General features: G+C 42.6%; 1 protein-coding gene across 5 annotated transcripts in view; it reads right to left on the bottom strand.

Annotated features, from left to right (window-relative positions):
* Positions 1 to 13,922, bottom strand: part of PLEKHA6 (pleckstrin homology domain containing A6) — a 1,721,986-nt gene that overhangs the window by 263,148 nt on the left and 1,444,916 nt on the right. For 4 of the 5 annotated variants that reach the window (XM_040339539.1, XM_040339538.1, XM_040339541.1 and 1 more), the window contains one exon: positions 11,489 to 11,622. The exons of the other annotated variant lie outside the window; for it this stretch is intronic. In XM_040339539.1, the coding sequence (XP_040195473.1) occupies positions 11,489 to 11,622 (134 nt within the window). The remainder of the gene's footprint in view (positions 1 to 11,488; positions 11,623 to 13,922) is intronic. 5 annotated transcript variants of the gene reach the window in all.

The raw sequence follows: 13,922 nt of genomic DNA, 5'->3' as shown, positions 1-13,922 counted from the left end.
TTGGCCATTATGGGTACTTAGTATCAGTCTGTGAGGACCACCTGGAATGAACTTGTATGCCCCCCTGCGGAGTATTTGCCATCCGACAGTACACGAATGATTCATTGCTTCTTTTCAGTGTACACTGTCTAGTTACTCCCTGGAACGCATGATGAGGCGCGGCGCTAACGTGCTGGCGCCTCCCGCGTCGTGGGGGATTTGGATTGGATGGCGGACTCCTGTATCTGTGCCACTTTGATTGGCGGAGAGGGGAGTGACCTGGTAACCCACACAGCTGTCCCAACTATCAAAGAACATGGCGCTGACGTTCTGACGTCATGACGCTATTGCGTCCCTAGGAAATACCCAGCTCTTACTCTGTCCTATCCAGGGAGAGGAGAATGATGGACATTGATATAGTCCTATCAACGGGTGTCTACGACCACTTCCGGTCTTGGAACGCAATGAGTGAAGGGAAGTACATACATGAAACGCACGCCATCGTAGCGTGGCGGATCAGGTGTTGGCTGTCACGGATCTGGAGGAACAGGTATTTATAGTAGTAGAGTGTGAGGAACTGTCAGAAAACCCCAGTTGAAGTCCTCTCGTGACGAAACCGGTCGGGTGATAGCTCTCTTACTCTACTGCTGACTTTTTTGGAAATTCTCCTTTACCTTTCAAGGTGGGAGCGCTTGCTGCTTTTTTCATTTGTTGTGGTTTTTTACTGAAATTTTTTTTAGTCTGTTGTTGTTTTACAACTGTTCACTTAAGTGTGGCTTTGCTAGCTTTTCACTTTCATTTTTATTTAATTTTATTTTTTGCCACTGTGTGTGCAATTTTTGAAAAAGTTTTTAAATAAATTACTTTTTACACTATGAGGAGCACCTCTATATTGTTCTCTTTTTGCATACAATCGGGGTGTTTGGAGCAACCTTGACGGGCTGACTTTCATCTACAACACTCTCTCCGGACAATCAAGACTTTGTATGGTCATCTTTGGACCGTATCATCCCAAGGGGAGACTCCCAGATTCAGACGGTAGTCTGTTAAAGCCTTGACGACCCTCCCACCGTATGGTGAGGCTGAGGGTCCACCTTTTCTGGTAAGAGTACCCATCTTTATAATTGTTGTCCAAGTTTGAAGAGAGTTATTTGTGTTGAAGATCGCATGCTCCACCCCAATATCTGAAGAAACTTACATGTACTTCCAAAGGACTTTTTAGTTCACATTTGTATGGATTTTGCACCTGCATTTTTTCATCCAACACCCAGTGGGTGTTTATGAGAGACTAGATGCTCTATCTCATTTTTATATTTGATCAGATCACTTATCATGTTATTTTGCACCATTCACATTGGTATTTATAACTGAGTGGCATTTGTTTTGATCTTACCTCACAGGTTTTGTATATATAATTTTTGTGTCACTAGAGCAATTATTGTCATCAGTCGTTTGATTGTCATAAGCACTTTCACATCATCCTTTCAGGAGATTTATTATCATTTTAAATTTTTGGCGCTACATTTTTTCTACACTGTTTTTCACGAAGTATCCTGCTTTGTTATGTTGGCAGCCTGATCCACGACCACTTGTGGTTTGCGCAATATTTTTTGCTATATTTTTTTGGGCTCTATTTTGGGATTTGTATATTGCAGCATCCACACAACAACACCCATATGGATATATTAGATTATCGCAACAGTCGGATATTGAATACTGATGGGGTGTTTATAGTCTCAGATAACAATTCAGAGATAGGAGGCCTTTTCACCAGGTTGAAAAACCTGATGACCTCAGAACTTCATTTGCAATGGGACCTAGCGTTCCTACAACAGTATATTAAGGAACGGATGGTCCCTAGAGGATTAAGATGGGATATTCACCCTCAGCAAGGTGAATCCGATCTTACATCCTGGTATCAATTTTTTAATAATCAGGGGATCTCTTTACTCAATTTTTTAAATGATAAGAAAAAATTAAAAATGGAAGTTTTAGATAAGGAGATCAAAGATATTAAAGAAAAATTATTAAATTCTAAAACCACACCTGAATACAGCACACTTTCCTTAAGTTTAAAAACCCATCTAGAAAAAGAAGAGCGAGATCAGAAGACAAACAAACAAAAGAAATATACTAGAGATGTAACAGATTACAAATCAGGTTTAGTTTTCAGGTGGCAAAATTCAATTGTGGGAGGAGAGGAGCCCGATCCCCATAATCTGGTAATGGAAGTATCACAACCCTCTTCCAGTGAAGGGAAAATTCTGGCCCTTTCCCAACCAGGTCCATCTTCTGGCCCTTTGGGAAAAAATGATGGATCCACCTACAGAGGTGTGGCTCCCAGAACCCCTAATCCTCCACTAAAGGGACACCCTAATAGAGGGAAGGGGAAGGGACCCAGAGGGAGATCCAAGAATTATAGAGACACCCCTCAGGATTCTCGATCTTATGATTCACTACCTTGTGGGAGTCGTAACTACTATGAGTACCCTAATGGACATCCCCAAACCACCCCTGGCCGAGGAAGTAGACCCCTCCCACCTAGAATGGAATATACACACAGACCATCGAACCATCCCTATGGATATAATGAAAGGGAGGAATACCAATATGTGAGATCACCCTATACATATAATCAGAATCAACCTAGATCTGAATACCAGGGGGATTTTCACAGGGACCAGGAAGATTACCCCAGGGGAAGAAATCCAAACGGGGCTCGAGAGGGGGGCGACGAGCCCGAAAGAAAAAAGAGAAAAGTTTAAGGGGTACAGGTATTTTTAATTTGAGCAAAGTGGTCCTTACAGACACAGAGAAGGCAGTACTGGATAAGGGCCTTAAATATGTCCCTCCTAAAACCTTGAACAAATTTCACACATTCATTGACGTACAAAAATACATACGTAAATTGAATATACAACGCTATTTCATTAGCAATCCATGTAGGTCCAGTCTACCAGATACATCCTCCCGGATTGTTCATACAGGACTTTCCAATCCGTCCGTTTTCAACCCCTCTTGCCCTATGGCTCCCAACGTTAGGATATTTAGAGATATGGTCCTAAAAGACTTAGATGAATTACCCTTAAAGAAAACATTCACTGATCCACAAATCAAGTTGGGTTTAAAAAGTCTATGTGAGCATAAGGATTTGGTCATCCGTCCGGCGGACAAGGGGGGAGGGATTGTAGTACTGGACAAGTCTGCTTATCATGCGGAAATGTTACGTATCTTGGGAGACAGCGACACATATGTAAAACTACCCTCAAATCCCACTTCTAGAATTAAGTCCTCGTTGAGCAAAATACTCACTAGAGGAGTTCAGAATGGAATTTTGGATAAAAAGGAACATGCATATCTCATGCCGAAAGTTCCTCGAATCCCTACCATGTATTTTTTACCGAAGATACATAAGAGTAATGTTAATCCTCCCGGGAGACCCATCATAAGTGGGATTAATTCTATAACTTCCCGCATAGGGAAGTATATAGATTACCACTTGCAACCTATGGTTAAGGACATTCCTTCGTATTTGAAGGACACGAGACATACCATAGCTCGCCTTAATGAAGTTGTGTACAGTGGAGACGTCCTGTTAGTCACAGCGGACGTGTCTTCCCTGTACACGAGCATCGTCCACCATTTAGGGTTTCAGGCAGTGGAGAACTTTCTCGATCGTAATGTCAGCATCCCTACTATACAGAAGTATTTTGTTATGGACCTACTTAGGTTTGCTACCAGCAATAATTACTTCTGGTACGATGGTGATTTCTTCCAACAATTAAAGGGAGTGGCAATGGGGGCCAAGTTTGCCCCCAGTCTTGCCAACATTTTCATGGCCAAATGGGAGGAGGATGTCGTCTATGCCTATAATAGGCCGGAGATTCTTCTTTGGGCCAGGTATATAGACGACATCCTCCTCCTATGGAATGGTGATCTCAAATCGTTGGATCAGTTTATGACCATGTTAAATAGAAATGAGGTGGGGATTAACCTCACCTACGAGGCAAGTTTCAATAGCGTTAATTTTCTTGATCTAGAAATCGCAGTCCAACCAAACCGTCTGATTACCAAAACACACTTCAAGAACACGGATCGCAACAGCTTTATCCCTACTGATAGCTGTCATCATCCAGCTTGGCTTAACTCCATTCCTAAAAGCCAGCTGTTGCGAATCCGTCGTAACTGTACAGATGTTACTGATTTCTTTGCTCAAGCACAAGTATTGAAACAGAGGTTTTTGGACAAGGGTTATTCAAGTGCTAAAATAGATGCTGAAATAGAAGATATTGGGAGGGTGGACCGCTCTTTGCTCACAGTTGAGAAGATTAAAAAAGCTCAAGACCCAAAGTTCAAAAACGCTTTTTTTACAACGTTTTCTGGACAGTACAAACAAATTAGAAATATCATATATAGACATTGGGGGATTCTCAAAGAAGACCAATTGTTGGGTCCTACCTTACCCACCAATGCTATGGTGATCTATAGGGGGGCAACCTCTTTGAAACACCAAGTTGCCCCGAATGTGATCGATCCCCCAGTGAAACCTTCCTTTTTTTCCCCCATCTAAGGGCTTCCATCCCTGCAGGAAATGTAGGGTATGTCTCAACAATACACAGGGACGGAAGAAAACAGTCTCTTTCAAATCCACTGTCACTGGGATAATCTATCCCATGAAACAATTTTTCACCTGTGCCTCCACGCACATAGTGTACCTTATCACCTGCCCTTGTGGAAAACAGTACGTTGGTCGCACCATACGGAGCTTTTCCACAAGGGCAGGTGAACATGTTGCAAAAATCCTGAAGGGATGCGACAAGCATACAGTACCGAGACATTATCTCGAGGCACAGAATAAGAAATTAGAGGGCACTACATTTGCCATTATTGATAAATTTGTTCCCCACTGGAGGGGGGAACCCCTGATCAGAGGGGTTTCGAAACTAGAGGTCTTCTGGATCTACACGCTCAAAAGTTACGCACCAATGGACTTAACGTCGAATGGGATTTAAATGCGTTTATAAATCAATCTTAAAATAATCATCAGGGCATATATATATTTTTATACTTTTATATTGGGATTATTTTTTATTCCAATTAAGCGTCTGACGTTTACTTTGGATGCCTAAGTATAATGTATATTTTGAGTGAGTTATTCCATTTAATTGCCCACTTCGATTATGTATATATGATTGTTCTTTTTATGGACTGCTGACTTTTTTGGAAATTCTCCTTTACCTTTCAAGGTGGGAGCGCTTGCTGCTTTTTTCATTTGTTGTGTTTTTTTACTGAAAATTTTTTTAGTCTGTTGTTGTTTTACAACTGTTCACTTAAGTGTGGCTTTGCTAGCTTTTCACTTTCATTTTTATTTCATTTTATTTTTTGCCACTGTGTGTGCAATTTTTGAAAAAGTTTTTAAATAAATTACTTTTTACACTATGAGGAGCACCTCTATATTGTTCTCTTTTTGCATACAATCGGGGGGGTTTGGAGCAACCTTGACTGGCTGACTTTCATCTACAACACTCTCTCCGGACAATCAAGACTTTGTATGGTCATCTTTGGACCGTATCATCCCAAGGGGAGACTCCCAGATTCAGACGGTAGTCTGTTAAAGCCTTGATGACCCTCCCACCGTATGGTGAGGCTGAGGGTCCACCTTTTCTGGTAAGAGTACCCATCTTTATAATTGTTGTCCAAGTTTGAAGAGAGTTATTTGTGTTGAAGATCGCATGCTCCACCCCAATATCTGAAGAAACTTACATGTACTTCCAAAGGACTTTTTAGTTCACATTTGTATGGATTTTGCACCTGCATTTTTTCATCCAACACCCAGTGGGTGTTTATGAGAGACTAGATGCTCTATCTCATTTTTTATATTTGATCAGATCACTTATCATGTTATTTTGCACCATTCACATTGGTATTTATAACTGAGTGGCATTTGTTTTGATCTTACCTCACAGGTTTTGTATATATAATTTTTGTGTCACTAGAGCAATTATTGTCATCAGTCGTTTGATTGTCATAAGCACTTTCACATCATCCTTTCAGGAGATTTATTATCATTTTAAATTTTTGGCGCTACATTTTTTCTACACTGTTTTTCACGAAGTATCCTGCTTTGTTATGTTGGCAGCCTGATCCACGACCACTTGTGGTTTGCGCAATATTTTTTGCTATAATTTTTTTTTTTAAACAAAGATATGTAGCAGTATACATTTTAGGCCAAATGTATGAAGAAAAATTACTTTTTTGCAAAATGTTATAATAGAAATGAAGAAAAATAATTTTTTTTACAAAATTTTCGTTATTTTTTAATTTATAGCGAAAAAAATAAAAACCGCAGAGGTGATCAAACCACCAAAAGAAAGCTCTATTTGTGGAAAAAAAAGGACAAAAATGTCATTTGGTTACAGTGTTGTATGACTGAGTTATGGTCATTCAAAATGTGAGAGCACCGAAAGCTGAAAATTGGTCTGGTCATTAGGGGGGTTTACGTGCCTGGTGGTCAAGTGGTTAAAAAAAAAAATGTGGGGGTCCCCCCAAATTCACTTACCAGGCCCTTCAGGTCTGGTATGGATATTAAGGGGAACCCCGCCATCAAATAAAAACAAAAAAATATCCATACCAGGCTCTCCAGGTCTGGTATAGATTTTAATGGGAACTCCACCCCAAAAAAATGGCGTGGAGTCCCCCCAAAAATCCACACCAGACCCTTATCCGAGCACGTTAACCTGGCCGGCCTCAGAAAAGAGGGGGGACAGAGTGTAGCCCCCCCTCTCCTGAACCGTACCAGACCACATGCCCTCAACATGGGGAGGATGTCCCCATGTTGATGGGGACAAGGGCCTCATCCCCACAACCCTGGCCGGTGGTTGTGGGGGTCTGCGGGTGGGGGGGCTTATCGAAATCTGGAAGATCCCTTTAACAAAGGGGTCAAATTGAAGTCCCCGCCGTGTGCCGCTCCTGTGACCCTGCCCCCTCTGAGGCCACAGGTAAACTCATAAGAAAGTCCGCGTGTGGTATATGTGCGTCAGAGGGGGCGGGGTCACAAAGCGTCACACAGCGGGAACTTCAATTGGAAGTTCGTCCGCATCTTGCACGGCTTCTTCTTCTCCGGACGGTGCACTTGAAATTTGATTCCCCGCCGTGTGCCGCTCATGTGATCCCGCCCCCTCTGACGCACATGACTTTCTTATGAGTTTACCTGTGGCGTCAGAGGGGGGTGGGGTCCCAGGAGTGGCACACGGCGGGGACTTCAATTTCAAGCGCAGTGTTCAGAAGAAGAAGAAGATGCGGGACGAGAAGGCTGATAGAAGGAGAAGGAGAAGGAGATGGGAGAAGTCGCCGGGCAAGATGCGGACTAGAAGACCCAAGAAAGAAGTAGAGGAAGAAGAAGATGCGGGACGAGAAGGCCGACGGAAGGAGAAGATGGAAGAAGACGCCGGGCAAGATGCGGACAAGAAGTCCCAAGAAAGAAGCAGAGGAAGATGGAGGAAGAAACCCGAATGAAAGAAGAAAAGAAGAAGCGCGGAAAGAAGATATTAATAAAGGAATTGTCAAAAACCGGCTACTGTAATTTTTAACATTTTTGACTTTTTTTTTTGGTGAAATGGTAGAGGTACAATGTACCCCATTACCATTTCACACAGGGGGGGGCCGTGATCTGGGGGTCCCCTTTGTTAAAGGGGTCTTCCAGATTTCGATAAGCCCCCCGCTCGCAGATCCCCACAACCACCGGCCAGGGTTGTGGGGATGAGGCCCTTGTCCCCATCAACATGGGGACATCCTCCCCATGTTGAGGGCATGTGGCCTGGCACGGTTCAGGAGAGGGGGGGCGCACTCTGTCCCTCTTTTCTGCGGCCGGCCAGGTTAACGTGCTCGGATAAGGGTCTGGTGTGGATTTTTCCACACCATTTTTTTTTATTTGGGGTGGAGTTCCCCTTAAAATCCACACCAGACCTGAAGGGCCTGGTTTGGATATTTGGGGGGACCCCCACGTAATTTTTTTTTGACGGCGGGGTTCCCCTTAATATCCATACAAGACCTGAAGGGCCTGGTAATTGAATTTGGGGGGACCCCCACGCTATATATATTTTTTTATATGAATGAATCCTCTCAGAATTGCCGGGAGCCGACAATTCATTATTGCCGGGAATTAATTTTAAATGTCTTTTTTTCTTTCAGAATGTCATTTTGTGCAGGGACAGTTCTAAGTAGGGGAAACATGCGCTATTTCACATGCTGACTTTACACCCCCCCCCCCAGGTACGAAATTTAAAGGAATATTTCACCTTTATTGTTTCACTTTAAACATTATTAAATTCACTGCTCCCGAAAAAACGGCCATTTAAAATTTAAAAAAAAAGCATTGATACATGTCCCCTGGGGCAGGACTCGGGTCCCCAAACACTTTTTAGGACAAAACTTGCATATTAACCTTTAAAATGAACACTTTTGATTTCTCCCATAGACTTCTATAGGGAGTTCGGCGGCGGCTTTACATAGTACTTGCATTGCGCCAGCTGCTAAGCCGGTTCATGCGCCTAATTAAGGCTTCATCCGGAGTACTAATTAAGCCATGAACTGGCGCAGCGCATTGATATTAGTAAATCAGCCCCTTTATGTCTCTACCAGCTTTGCGCATCTAGAGGCTGACATTTTGCCCATTGTACTTTGTAAAATAGCTCAACCTCTGTCAGATTGGATGGAGAGCGTCTGAACAGCAATTTTCGTTTCAATATTTTTTACTGAAGGTTTTTATAAAGAGTACAAAAATAACCATATAGATAATTGAATAATGCACAGTTTACACAATTTAAAGTGCTCTTATAGCAACAACAGAAAGGGTTTGCATTTGTGAACAGCAATATTCAAATACAAATGACATATAATGACACTGGAGGCTCAATCTACTTAGGTCCCCTAGTGTCATTAATACAAATTACAGCCTCCAGAACTGTAAGATTCAGTTCTTCTCATGAAAAAGGGATGAGAGTTTTGCTTGGAGCTTGAGGCTGGTTGCTTACGAAAGGGACCCTTTGACATTCTTTTTAAGGAGGTAAAAAGAGTAATTTTCTTTTTCTGGATACATCCAAGGATGGTCCAAATAAGCATTAACCCTTAAAGGGCAGTTTCTCAATGTGCGAGTTACCCCGATCAATACTTAAAGGGACTGTAAAGGCAGAAGGTTTTTTATCTTAATGCATTCTGTGCATTAAGATAAAAAGCCTTCTGTGTGCAGAAGCCCCCCTCACACTTACCTGAGGTCCATCTCTGTCCAGTGATGTCCACGAGTGTCTCAACTGTCTGAGAATCTCCTTCCTGATTGGCTGAGACACAGCAGCAATGCCATTGGCTCCCGACTGCTGTCAATCAGAGTAATCTAGACAATCAGGGTAGGGAGGGAGGGAGGGGATGGGGCCGGGTCGGGGATCTGTGTCTGAATGGACACAGGGAGTTGTGACTCAGTTTGGGTGCCCCCATAGTAAGCTGCTTGCTGTGGGGGCACTAAACAGGAGGGAGGGGCCAGGATCACAGAAGAGGGACCAGAGAAGAGGATGATTGGAGCTGCTCTGTGCAAATCCACTGCACAGAGAACATAAGCATAACACTGTTAGGCCCCGTACACACGGTCGGACAAAACCGATGAGAATGGACCGAGGTTCAGTTTCAACGGTCCAAACCGACCGTGTGTATAGCCCATCAGTCTGTTTTCCTTCGGTCCAAAATCTTAAAACATGCTTCAAAACCGAACCGATGGACCGCTGCCCGATCGGTCCAAACCGATGGTTAGTACAGAAAAGCATCGGTTCAAAACCCGCGCATGCTCAGAATCAAGTTGACGCATGCTTGGAAGCATTGAACTTCGTTTTATTCAGCACATTGTGTGTTTGACGTCACCGCGTTCTGACCCGATCAGTTTTTGGAACAATGGTGTGTACGCATATCAGGCCGTCAGGCCACTTCATCGGTGAACCGATGAAAACGATCCGTCGGACCATTCTCATTGGTTTGGAACGACCGTGTGTACAAGGCCTTATATTTATAGGTAAAAAAAACAAGCCTTTACAATCACTTTAAGTCATAGGATCCTTCTCATGTGGACAGACATACTGACCACTCCTGAAAGCTCTCTCCAGGAATACTCCAAGGCATCACCTAAGAAACTCAGGGCTCTCAAAAAGTTATTCAGAGAGGCACTCTCAGCAGGAAGAAGGAAACTTAAAAGGGACTTTCAACTCCTTATACAAGGCATCCTTAAAGGTTTAGACATCACCCACTGGGACGGTCAGGGTCTTATTAAATAGAAAATGGCTGGGTCACCAGTTGGCAAACCTAATTTCTTGCAGAATTGTTTCTTCATGGGGTACTGGTAAGCAAACCGTTTCAGTGCAAAAACATCTTCTCGGAGTCGGCATATATTACACCCTGCAAATGAGGGGCAATGGGAGATAGTTAAGAATTTCTGCCAGCCGCTAGCACATAAAACCAAAGACATTAGGGAAACAAAAATTCTGGTAGTAACTATTTAAAGTGGTTGTAAACCCTTTTGTGTGAGTTTTACCTATAGGTAAGCCTAGAATAAGGCTTACCTATAGGTAGTGGAAATATCTCCTAAACGTGCACCGTTTAGGAGATATTTCACTTGTAGTGTGCCGTGCTGTTTCCTCCATAGCATGTGCCGTTACTGGCGTGCGCAGGAGTGACGTCAAATGTCTCCAGCCAATCACAGAGCCGGAGTCCACGGCCCCAGAAGGAAAAGGAGCGAGAAGATGGACGCAGTCTGCACAGGGGAAAGCGCTGGATTTGTTTGCAGGTGTCACATAATGGGCTAGTATGCGGGGCATACTAGCCCATTATGCTTTAATTTGCAGGGTTTTCAGGGTGCAAAAGAGGAAGTAAAACCCATCAGGGTTTACTTCCTCTTTTACGTTAGTGCAAACCAAAACTGCCAGGATCTGTGCTATGAACCACATCAGAGAGGCAAGGAGAGTTTAGGGAGTTGAACAATTGGCTGAGAAACTGGTGTACAAAGAATGGTTTTTGGGCACCTGTAGGACTTGGCTAGCTTTTCAGTTGTTACAGGTTTATATTTTAGAAAATATTAAGTATCAACCATACAGCATTGAAAGTGAGTATCGGAACCTATGTATATTTTCAGTAAAAACTTAGAAAATATTTGAAATTGCATTAGTTATTACATGAAACAACTAAAAATACATTTGCTTTTTGTTCAATTATTTGCTTATTATAACAAACATATTAAAGGTACTTTTAAAAACAAATTTTCAGATAAAAACCTCATGTGCTAAAAAAAAAAAGCATAAAATCATATTAGTACAAAAATTATATTAATAGTCTTATCACCTATATTAAAGTTTAATTACGGTACCTTTGGATATAATTGTGATAATACTTGATACCGATGCTACAATTAAGTATATTTGCATGCATGTATGTGTATATTATATCTATTTTTTTTTAAATTTAATGTGTATCTAACCTTGATTTTGCGATAAGCGTTTTTATCCGTTCCACCTTCCTCTGCTTCTCTTGCAGTTCCTCTTGGCTTAAAGGGCTCTCAGGTTCCATGTCAAGGTAACGCTCTGGAATTAGCACCTTGTTTGGAGTGGACAGCTGAGATACAGAAATAGGCATACAAAGGATGATACATACAGAGCAATTCATGCAGATCTGATAGAAGCCCCTATATTATTATATTAATAACATTTAAAAGGAAAAGGTTTGGGATTTTAAATGAAGCACATGACACATAGCTGGTAAGGTGGTCAAATGCGTGATGGCACATTTATTATATGATATACATATAGATATCATGATGGTATATTATCATAATTCATATATTTATTTTTTATCTATATATATATATTAGGGATGCACCGAAATGGAAATTTCAGAACCGAAACGAAACCGGAAAAAAAAAAAAATCAATCCGAAACCGATACCGAAACCGAAAATTACTTTTCTTTCCCCCCCCCATATTTACATTTTTTTAAATGGGCACAGTGGCTGCATGTGATGGGCACAGTGGCTGCATGTGATGGGCACAGTGGCTGCGTGTGATGGGCACAGTGGCTGCATGTGATGGGCACAGTGGCTGCATGTGATGGGCACAGTGGCTGCGTGTGATGGGCACAGTGGCTGCATGTGATGGGCACAGTGGCTGCATGTGATGAGCACAGTGGCTGCATGTGATGGGCACAGTGGCTGCGTTTGAAGGGCACAGTGGCTGCGTTTGATGGGCACAGTGGCGACGTGTGTTGGCACAGTGGCTGCGTTTGATGGGCACAGTGGCTGCGTTTGATGGGCACAGTGGCGACGTGTGTTGGCACAGTGGCTGCGTTTGATGGGCACAGTGGCTGCATGTGATGGCACAGTGAGGCTGCAATTAATGTTTTTTTTGGTAGTCAGAGAAGGCAAGCATGGCTCAATAACACACAAACGTTTAAAAAAAAACGTCTGTGTGTTATTGAGCCATGCTTGCCTTCTCTGACTACCAAAAAAAACATTAATTGCAGCCTCACTGTGCCGCTGTGAAAAAATGGCAGATAATTTTTATTTTTACCTGCCATTTTTTCATTAAGTGCTGGTCAGTCACCTCAGTCAGTATTAACCACCCCCCCCAATCCAGCGATTTCATTTGTTCTGAGTTCCTTATTTCATTTTATTTCAAGTTCTAACATGTTATGTTTTGCTAGTGCTTACTTTTTATTTGGAGCACACTGCTCGATTCCTCTGTGTCACAGGCAGCTCCGACACAGCGCTCCGAGTCCTCCCTCCCCTCCGGCCGTGACGTCACACGGCGCACGACGATGGACTGTACCAAGAGACTCCCCCGTAGGGGGGGAGTAAAAAAATCAGGAAATGGAGCTAGGAGGAGCTAGGAGGACTCCGGTGGAGCGCGATCGGCAGTCGGCACACAATTTGGACAGTGCCACTGCCGCTGCCCGCGCTCTGTACTTGTCTAACGGCCGCAAATGCATTTGTAAAAAAAACTGCGCCCCCCTCCTAGACGAAATGGTACCGCCCACGGAGGGCGGTTATTATCGGCGATTTTAAATGTGTTTCGGCTTGTCCCTAAAATTGCTATTTTCGGCCGATATGTATCGGCCACCGATATATCGGTGCATCCCTAATATATATATATATATACACACACACAGGTCATGAATAGCACATTGCAGTATAAATTATAATTGTTGGGAGCTGGCTTGTAATCCATATCATAAAATATATATATATATATATATATATATATATATATATATTAAAATCATTAATGATTGCAGAAAGTTTATAATAATCTAAGCTATAAACAAATGATTATAATGCATGACGCATGCGTTTTGTGGAATTCGCTCCACTTCTTCAGGAGCAGACGAATGCCAGGTGCGTATCTGCAAAAAACATATAGATACCAATGTAGTGGGGGGGGGGAATATATCCATCACTGAGTTACTTTCAAGTCAGCCCCAACTTTAGCATGCAGTGTTGCAAATTGAGGGCTGCCAGGGATGTGTCTGTCCCAGAATCTGTGGCAGTGGCCCGTGGAAAACCAAGGTACACACGTGCAAACCCCCAGAGGGATATAGGTCTTCATGTCATAGTAGTTATAAATGCAGGTGACAGCTCTAGTGAATCTCTCTAAAGAATATTGAATTGTGAATGAATATAGTAGGTGGTTCTGTGTGCTAAAATAACAAAACCTACAGTAAGACTAATAATAGGATGAAAAGATATGGAGATGGGAGCGTGAACTGGGGAGACTTTTTACAGATGAACAAAAGAACAAAATAATTCGGAATATTTTTGAAACATCTATGTGTGTAAAGACACAAGAGACGAATTACAAAGTCCTGTCACAGTGGTACCGGACACCGGAGGTATTGAACAAGTGTTATCCAGACATGGTAGAT

Source organism: Rana temporaria, chromosome 2 (assembly GCF_905171775.1).
Source record: "Rana temporaria chromosome 2, aRanTem1.1, whole genome shotgun sequence".
NCBI classification, from domain to species: Eukaryota; Metazoa; Chordata; class Amphibia; order Anura; family Ranidae; genus Rana; species Rana temporaria.
Note: the sequence above shows the minus strand (reverse complement) of the source record. Positions and strands in the feature narration are given on the sequence as shown.